General features: G+C 50.3%; 1 protein-coding gene across 1 annotated transcript; it reads left to right on the plus strand.

Moving 5' to 3' along the window:
• Window positions 1-372: 372 nt before the first annotated feature.
• On the plus strand, window positions 373-978 carry EV422DRAFT_500279 (histone-fold-containing protein; the record flags this gene model as incomplete). Its single annotated transcript, XM_053068127.1, has 1 exon — window positions 373-978. The coding sequence occupies one exon, from the start codon at window positions 373-375 to the stop codon at window positions 976-978; it is 606 nt and encodes a 201-aa protein (XP_052922235.1).
• Window positions 979-10274: the final 9296 nt, after the last annotated feature.

The raw sequence follows: 10274 nt of genomic DNA on the forward strand, positions 1-10274 counted from the left end.
GTAGCTTTACATCGCATACATCTCTGACGTGATTTTGAACCTTTGATAGAACCCCTTTTCCAGGACGACTTGGCAGCTCAGACTTGTATCTTTCTTGCACCCGTTGATATCACCCTTGCGTTTTAGCAGCATGGCTGGGGATGACAGAAGCCAGTCAGGAAACTGACCGAGCAATCAGAAGAAGAATCAGCGCGCTTGGTGGAAATGGCTTAACGACATTGCACATTGATGTTCAGTTTCGGACTCCTCGCACTCCCGGCCGCGGCAAACGTTACACCCTTGTCCCAAAAGTCCTCCTTGACTCGTTCGACGAAGACCCGTACACCGACGACGATTCCAGCGATGGTGAAAACAGTGCGTGGCCCCAAGCCCATGCCTAATGAACGCACGACTTCTGGGCAATCTCCACGTTTTCCTGTTCCTCCCAAGGGTGCCGCGCTTCACCAGCTTGTCAAGCAGAAGAAGCCCAAGCGCGTTATTACCCAGGTCATTACCAGCGAGTCCAAAGACCAATCCCCCAATAGTATCGAAAAGATCTTTGCTGGCCTCAACGACAGCGATGAGAATGGCAGCACCAAGAATGACAGTGACAAGAACGACAACGACCACCAGGAAGCGCTTCCTGAAGCGCAGCCTTTGCTGTCCAAGCCTGTGAGCACGCCTGCCACAAAGCCCAAGGTCAAGCGCCGCGCTAAGGCTGCTGCCGCTTCCCTTCGGAAACGTCACAATTCGACTGAGATTCTTCTCCGCAAGTTGCCATTCCAGCGTCTTGTACGTGAGATCACCAAAGACGCTTATGAGGAACCCTACCGCTTTCAGAATGCTGCGATGGGAGCTCTGCAGGAGGCGACGGAGATCTACCTTATCGCATTAATGGAGGACACCAACCTGGCTGCACTTCACGCAAAGCGTGTCACAATCAAGCCAGTGGACATGGTTCATGTTCGCACCATCAGGAATGAACTTCCACGCGGTTAGAAGGGGTAAAAAGTGCTCGGACTTTGTACTTGTACTGTACTAGGGCTGGTGCCCGCTGCTACCGCCGCTTGGCAATCTTGGGGTTGAAGAGGTTCTAGTCCTTGTTAAGGATACTTTTTTTTCCTCGGGTCTCCGTACTGGCGGTGTCGGTGATATAGATCGAGACAGCATATTCGACCCATTTTTATCGTAATATATCTAGGATATCCTTGAGATGTCCAGGATTTCCTTCAAGCTCTTGAGGAGCATACGGTATTTCGTTAAGTGCGAGGCGACAGACCGTGTCTTTCTCAAACTTGTTCCGTCGCCAAGCCTTATGAAATCACTTAGAGGTCATCTCTATGACTTGAGGATTGCGAAGAGCGTTGGCTTGAGCGAACCAAGATGATGGACGAGGTTTATCGACTTTTTCCTGTAGAATTTGCATAGGAGGAGTATTCAAAGGTCTCAGAATCTGAACGGGTCTTCTGAAGTGAGGATCTTTCTTCTGTAGATCGAAGTAAGGGCGGTCGTGTTTTGGGATGTATTTGACATCTTCCCAATGTCTTGAAGTTCTTTCACATTTGATAGTGACAGAGACCGGTAGAGTTGGTATAGCACCGTAATTGGCAGTTTGTCAACCCAATCGTCTCCCATTACATTAAGGTATGGTTTAAGCATCTTCTTCAAGATAGCAAGACACCGTTTGACCTTTCCGTCCGTCTGTTGGTGTCTAGCCATGCTTGAGCTCTGTTTGGAGCCCAACAACGATTGAAACACCTTCCAGAAATCAGACAGGTAGCGTGGATCTCGATCTCCGATGATCACAGCTACAGTACCTGTATGGCGCCATGCTTCACGGAAGTAAAGCTGGGCAAACTCCTCAGCAGTTATTGTGGATATTGCAGGTGTAACGCACGCATGCAACAACAAATAGTCGACGAAGACAATAATACTGTCGTAGAACGCATCACTATGCACCTTCCCCCCCCCGCCCCCATGACCGTGTTACTGGCATCAAGACAGGATCCGTACCCATTGTGTGCCAACGTTGGTCAGGAATTGGTGGCAAACAAAGTAAGCCAACATGCCTATTTGTAGGCGACTTGAACCTTTGGCAAGACCCACACGTCTTGGTGTACCTTCTCACATCTGAGTCCATGTCAGGCCAGTGAAACTCACATAGGAGCTTCCCCAATTTACCTTGTATCCCCGTATGCAATCCAGAAAGCAACGAGTCATGGTACGCTTGCAATACAGTTCCCCATAAAGCAGCTGGCATGTAGAACTTATTGTGATATAGTAAACAACCATGCTCATTGATCGAAAAACACCGATCAAATGTAGACTGCGCATATTTCTGAGAAGTGAAGTACTCTTTAGCCTCCAAGGTTTGTTCCAATCCTCAAGTGTAACATTCCCCAAGGGAATATACTCGATGGACATCCCCATGGCCGCAGCAATCTCAACTTGCTTGTTACAGTGAGCACAGTGTAGTGCAGGAATTCAACCCACCATGCTTGGCAATGGCTAAGGAAGGGCTGTGTCTGCAGCCAGACCAAAGTAGCGTGATCGGTGAACGCTCAAAGGGGGGGATCATTTGTCCGATCCTGCAAGTAATGTCTATTCGCCTTGCATATCTTAACCAGAGCTAATAGCTCTTGTTCGTGCATGGGGTAACGTGTTTCAGCGGCCTGCATCTTCCGCCTGAAGAAAGCTGTCGGCTTTAACGGTGGCAGATTCTTAAATCCCTTTACTGAGGTAGGCAACGGTGATGGGTAATGCTTTGATGGATCCGCCGGCTGGGCAAGCTATCCTCCTTTCGCAAAACCCGACGCATCTGTAAACACATATAAATTGTTGGAGGTATCATCCTCCCGAGTCCCGGGTTAGGGTTTCCCATAGTTTATTTCCTCACGTGACTTCCCTCCCGTTTACGCCACACTTCCACATATGGGACTTCACCCTTTTCTTACTTCGCGGACCTCGCATCCTCCTTTCCTCATACAAGACAACACTGTATAACTTCATACAATACAGGACGTCGTCTCCCCTACATAGGGTTCTGCTCTTAGTCTGCATTCCTTTGCCAGCTACTGCAAACTTAAATCTTGCTCAGGGTCGTAAGACGCAAGCGTAGGAGCTGTAATAATAGCTTCCTTCAGTAGCTCTGTCAATGGGTACGCGATGTATGCATAAAGATCGATGGATTAACTCAGGTAATTTGTCAACCCTAAGAAAGATTGGACCTCTTTCTGTTTGGTAGGACATGCAAAGTTTTGCACGGCATCCAATTTGAGGGTGCAATGGGCTCGTATCCTCTCCCAGGATATGGCCGCAGAATTCAAACTCTCTTTGCATCCAATTGCACTTGGACGGCTTGACATAGAGTTTGTGCTCGGCAAGAACAGCCAAAACGCTGTCCACATGAGCGATATGTTGCTTGGCCGTTTCCGAGAAGATTAAGATATGACATACGCATCATACATCTTGCCCAATATCTTATTGGTTAACCGTTGGAACATTCCTCGCGCATTCGTCAATCCAAATGGCAGAAACAAGTACTTGAAATGACCAAACAGCATCCGAAACGCTGTTTTGTCTCTATCAGCTTTGCGAACCAAGAAGCAGTGATACGCATCTTTGATGTCCAGCAAAGACTTGAACTTCTTTCCACGTACCCGATCCCGCATCTCTTAACAGTGTGTGATCCTTTATTGTTGCTTTGTTCAGCCCACGATAGTCGATGCACTTACGGAGACTGCCATCCTTTTTCTTAGCAAATAACACTGCGGCGCCCCACAGGCTCTGCGGGTGCTGAATACAACCGCACTGAGCATGAGGGGAACCTTCTTATGAAGCTCTTTGAGTTCTGCTTTGCTCATATGCCGTAAAGGGTTAAGGACAGGATTCGTACCAGGCTCCAGCTCGATAAGGAAGTTATCCTCCCATCTATTGGGTGGCAACTCTGCGTGCTCGACAAACAAACTATCCATGTACTTCTCTAACATTGGATATGGAAGATGATCCGATGCCATGCCCAAATCAACCTTCTGTCCTGTAACTTCGCTCATTTGAACCTCTGGCTCTGGTTTGGCACAATCGTGCTCATCTGCAGAGACATGAGTTGGTGACGTATTCACTGCAGCTTCTATGTCCATAGCATACGCTATGGAACACCTCCCATACACCGTGTTTTGAGATAAGCAAGTGAACTTATAAGTCACAACTCCTTCACTCCAGTCTTCTTGTTCAGGCATTGTGGCGTTGGAATGTTTAGGCTTCTTTCTGATGCCAGAGGACCGCAGATCAGCTGCATTACAGGACGATTCCGATTCCTACTTTCTGGTGACCGTCTGGGAACCAGGGTGTGTCCAAGTTCATCTGCGTGGAAGCGTAGAACGGGAATCTCATCCTCTATGTGCTCGAAACGAACATCGTCAAGTATAGAGATCCCTGGTAATACGAGGAGCAACCACAAATGGAAGGTTCTCTTGTGAATAGTGTTGTTGGTCACCCCATAACTGAAGATTGCCAGAAAATAGCTCGTTGGCATTGAAAGTATGACTGTGGTCACCCCAGGCATCATCAATGGGCATTTCAGGGTTGTAGGTTTGAAAACCATGTTTCGATACCCATCCCTGACTTACCATAAGTGTTGTGCATCCTGTATTGATCAGACTGTGACAAAACTTGCCATTCAACTTGCCATGAACCACCAAAGCACAACAACGGTTGCAGTGCTTCAGGCCTCCGAAAAATGGTTTCAGTCTCATCTGGACCGCACAGAAGCGCCCCTGCACCAGACGTATTGGTCCAATCAACAAGTATACCATCAGCGGACTCACAGCATATAGTCTCAAGTTCCTCTTCAATGAACACCATCGCACAATGAGACAAATAGACGGTGTCTTTACTAAACTTCTCTACTGAAAACCCTTTTGCTGACCAGCATTCCAATGCTGCTTATCCGTAGCCTCATCAGAGTTCTTATCCTTCTTCTTTTTAGGGGATTCTCGCGCACGATGACCCATCTCACCACAATCGAAACACTTCATGTTCAAGAGGTCCGGGCGTGTGTAAGGTTTAGCAGCTTCTGCCTTCTTAGCTTTCGCCCTCTTCTTGCCCGCAGTACCCGCAGCAGAAGAGACATTAGCACGTTTAGATGCACTACTACCAGAAGCAACGGCTTTATTGTTTGCGTCGGTTCCCTTATTGGGCGAGACGACGTACAGCAAAGGAAGTAAGCGCACGATCCATCAAACAAATTAACGGTTATGTGAGCATAGGGTGTTGCTCCCTGCAATCAACCATTGTATGCAACAACGACTGGGCGATCTCATAGCCGAGGGTATTGGTCTTATTGCGAGTAAGACAACAAAGAAACAGGTTATTCAAATCGTCAGGAGTGATAACCTCCAGGTTGCGCTGTGCCTTGACAACGATACGTTTGAACTCCGTCACATATGAAGCCATCGATTTGATAGCCATTTCCAAATCCTCTTTCTGCATGTCAACCCTGGATGCGGTATCTAACCAGGTACGTGCGTCGCTTTCAAGCGAGCCAGATACCTTCTGCCTGTACTTGAAGTCATCAATTGGAAGATGAAAAGTAAACATGAAGTCCATATGCTTCTGCAAAAATGTGTCAAAAACAGTGGCCTTGCACCTTTTGCCGTTGAACGGATGCTGCGAGATCCATGTACCATAGTGCCTACGATGCTCGATATAGAACAAATCCACAGATCCATCCGGCAGCACAACACGGCGCATTGCGGAGTCACGCTCCAACGTAGCTCGCAAACGATCCTGTCGAGCCTGATGTTCCTCGGCATGTTGATCACGAACTTCTGCTCGAGCAGCATTAATTCGGGCGTTGAACTCCTCGACGGAGATGGTCAACATAGCCATAGCGGGCGGGTAACCAGCAGGAGGTGGAGGAGGTCCACCCCCCTGGATACCCCCCATTGGAACAGGGCCCATCGTTCGAGGAGGAAGGCGAACTTCAACATGAGGTTCGTCCACTGAAGTTTCCGGCTCCTCAACAATCTCAGTAATAACTCCTGTACCCCCAGGAGTAGTCTCCTCACTCCTGGTAACTGTACTACCCGTGGATGTACTCATGACGACCTTCTGGCAAGTGTAATCTCGTTTTCAGGTTGAATAACCTCAAACAACGATGAATAGGTCCAGAATGCGGACAGAAGTACTCCGTTGATGTTGTATAGCTCAGAACCTCGAGCGAATACACACAAACAACCAGGTTCTTGAATCAGGTATATGCCGTATGCAATAACCAAAATTCGGGCATAGATTTTCCCTCTTTTTGAGCGAAAAATCCCCAAAATCCACCGTGTCCGATGTCGGCGGGTTTTGGCTATGTTGATCCTAGACAGGGTCTGAAGCTATCAGTTGAAAGAGGCCTTTGAGTGGATCAAGAAGAACCCTATCGGCTTAGCTCTGTCCCAAAACTGAAAGACTTTTTATATCCGCCCGTTTTCGCTTAAGTATCAAATTAACGACAAAGGCAATAACGGATAACTCGTTTTGCAGTGATTCAAAAATCCCAGAACGTTCAGGTAAATTCAAGGTACTTCTCGGGGTCGGGAACAACCTTATCGGGGGTCGTTTCGGTCAAAACTGTGATAGTTTTGCTATGCGGAGGTTATATTGGCGATGATTTAGCGCGTTTTTCGATATCTCCGTATCCGTAGGTCGAATCCTTTTGAAACTTTCATAAGTCTTCAAGCTCAGGATACTCTACGACGTTTCCGAGTTTGAAGGGGATCGAATTGCTGGGGTAGATTTCCAATCCGTTAACGGGCTACTAGTAAACACGTGTTTATGTCGACTACGTGTCGACCGTCGAACGTATACTCTCAAGATATTGATATACCGAAAGAGTAAAGTATGGATGGCAAACTATGAGTTACGGACGTTTGTTTAACCATCCAGGTGCGAAAAGCGAGGTGGTTGTGACGTATCGGTCGTTCCACTAGGTAAATAACCTAGAGGTCGGCGCTTTTCGACTATAGCGCACTAGGGGCTTCAGGAGTTGCGGTGGACGTTGTCCTGGACGTCCTGAAGGCTATATGAATCGTCTAGAATGATTGTATCGACGTTCTGTGACGATTGCTACGTCCGCAATTTCGAGATGCTGAAGTTGCCGACGTGTTTATCTACTAGGAATCTCGTTTTGCTCAAAACGAGTGGTGCTACCATGTGATGTGGACTACCTTCCACACGGGTTGTTTAACCGATGTCCGTGTACAATAACTACTTTACTGTAAGGTATTGTAGATGGACTGGGTGTTCGTCGGCTCTGCTATGCGATATGTAGTAGAAGAACTACTTGTTGTGCACAGGAATGCGCGACGAGCACTGTTAAGGTACCCATGAGGTCGGAGTCCACTGGAGAACACTGTCTGGGACATGTCTCGCACACCTGGCGAGACATGTCTCGCTGATGTGTCGTTCTCCAATAAGACCAGACACTCCACATTACAAGCCTCGCCGCCAGCGAGCATGCCACCCTCGATGACATCCTGGACGCAATTGTCGCTTGGGACCCTACCAACCCCGTGACCTCACCCCCGCAACCACCTTGTCCTACGCTCCGAGCTAACGTCACGCCCTCAACGCGACAGCTCCTCAAGTACCAACATGTCGTCCCTCTCCCCGAGTCCGACGCCGACGAAGTACTCCGCAGATGGTGGCTCGAAGTACGCACCCTCAGCTCAGAAGCTCGTCAGGAGGCGACCCAGACCACGACTCCAAAGGCAAAGCCAAGTCCACGGATTCCCTGTCCAAGGAATCCCAGTCCAAGGAATCCTCCTCCGAGGAATCCTCGTCCGAGAATTTGTCGTCAGAGCAAGGCCCATCATCCAGTGCAAACCCGTCCCGGACAACCACAAGATCAAGCCGCTTCCCAGGCGGCTTCCCAAGCACTCCACCAAGGCCACCTGGTCAGGATTCCCCCGCGGATTCTCCAGCGCAACCCCCGTCTACCCATCCATCCATCCATCCAGCTACTGCTGCTGTTGCCCCGGCGACCTCGCAAGGACAAGCCCGAGCGCAGACTCCCGACCAAGAACGGGAGCAAGAGGATACCTGGTTTACGCCGGTTGCTAGAAGGAATCCCGAAATGGCAGACGGAACCCCCGCAGGAGTTCCCCGAGCCGCCTCCGCGGCCACGGTACTCGAAGCGGCGGCAGGAGGATTCGAGCGAGCCCACTGGAAGTTGAAGAATGACATCTCGGCGAGATTCAAAGGCAAGCCGGGCGAGGACGCATACGCATTCCTGGAAAGGCTGAGACAAGAAGCTCAAAGGGCTGTAGACTAAAAGTACTTTGAAAACCTCGACGACATGGTGCCCATGTTCGGTCCCCTCTTCAAGGATGGAGCGAAGAAATGGTGGAGCAGTCTGTCGTCGACCAACATTCCATTTGAGCAATTCAAGGAACAATTCATGGCTCAATACGACGAGAAGATACCCCCTATCTACCGCTCGGCGAAAGTAGCCGGTATGAAGAAGCTCCAGAAGGAAACGTTGCGCAACTTCGCTATTCGGATCAAGGAAGCCAAATCCCGTCTTGGCACCAACCTCCTAGACCTAGGCCAGCTCAAGTATGCCTTCTATCAAGGTCACAAGCCTCGTGAGCAAGACAAGGTTGAGGAAGTCAAGATCGGGGGCAAGGACCGGTACGACGGGGCGGTGACCTTGGACCAATTTGCCGAAGAAGCGTATCAACGAATTGACAAGAAACGGCTCCGAAGCCGGCGCCACGCCCGTAGCTCCTCCTCATCCTCCTCGGACTTGGAGTCAAGCTCTACTGGCTCCTCCTCTGCTTCTTCCTCGGAGGAAGAACGCGGCCATCGTTGCCGGACCAAGAAGAACAACAGGAGATTCCGGCCCCAGCAACAAGGATCTCTGTCGCCCATTTTGAAGACGGCCGTCCAAATTGCCCCGCCAAGTCCCATGCCTACCGCCAATATCGAGAAGCTAGCAAAACAGGCGGCGGAGAATGAGATAACCAAGTTCAAAGAGGAACTCCGCTTGACCGGTAGCCGACACAGACAAATGGGAAGGGCTGTACACCTGACGGAATTCGACGACGACCGGGATGATTACTCCGGTTACGAGGCGTCCATGATGGACCTACGGCAAGGTCCATACCCCTGCCAGCCGTACCCGCGCAACGACTATGGCCAGCAGAGGCAGAACGACCTCAGTACGCAAGTACAGGAAGTCGTCAAGAAAGCGGTTGCCAAAATTGCCTCGCAAATGGCCAAGGTGCAGATTAACAGGGGCCAGTCCTCGGGAGGACCACCAAGGATCGGAGACAGAAAGTGTTACGCCTGCGGAGGCGACCACTTCAAGGACGACGTGGACCGCGAGACGGGGAGACCAGTATGCCCCAAGAAGCAAAGCCCCGAGGCGGGAAATGCCAATGCTGAGAAGCGGCATTTTCCCCGCCAGGGCTAGGAGCCGAGAGCCTCCTAGTCTTGGAACCAACGGCTCTTGAGCAGGAAGACCCTGGAGAATCGCTGCCTCAAGACCAGGATGAAAGCCTGACCTTTCCTGCTCGGTCACCATCAGAACCGAGAAGAGGCAGTGATTCCGACTCTGAAAGCGACTGGGGGACGCGCGGAGAAATAACGACAGCTGACAAATTGTTACAACCCCGACACCTGTCCAAGTCGGGGGAAGAAAAATCCGACTCGGAGGACCCTGACAGAACACGCTACCCGTCTCCGCCACCCAAAAAGGAACTCTACTTGATCAACGTGGTTGACAAGAACGATTGGCAATTGCACCCGGACATCTTTCAGCAACTCGATGACGGACCCTGGGGAGGCCCCTACGGCCACACCGTGGACCTCTTTGCCACGAAGCAAAACCCCCAAGTTTCAAGGTACTGCTCGGTCGACCAGATGGACACCAATGCAATTGCCCATGACGCCTTCAAAATTTGCTGGGACACTGAGAAGGGCTGGGCCAATCCCCCTTGGCTCGCCATTCAGCAAGTGCTTGACAAGGTCGTCACGAACGGAGCGACCATTACGCTAATTACCCCCGTGTGGCGAGAAGCTCCATGGTACCTTCAGCTCCTCACGCTCCTCATCGACTATCGGAAATTGCTGAACCACGAACGAGACCTCTTCGTCAAGGGCGGCTTCCATGAACAAGACGAATGTGTTTACGGGCTCCCGCCCTGGGAACACACCGCGGCATGGAGAATCTCCGGTGATTCTGCTGCCATTCACCACTTCCGAGACCGGTTGCGCCAAGCGTGGACCTTCAAGACCAGCCCTTG

This window comes from Fimicolochytrium jonesii (genome assembly GCF_025526975.1).
Source record: "Fimicolochytrium jonesii strain JEL569 chromosome Unknown EV422scaffold_29, whole genome shotgun sequence".
NCBI classification, from domain to species: domain Eukaryota; kingdom Fungi; phylum Chytridiomycota; class Chytridiomycetes; order Spizellomycetales; family Powellomycetaceae; genus Fimicolochytrium; species Fimicolochytrium jonesii.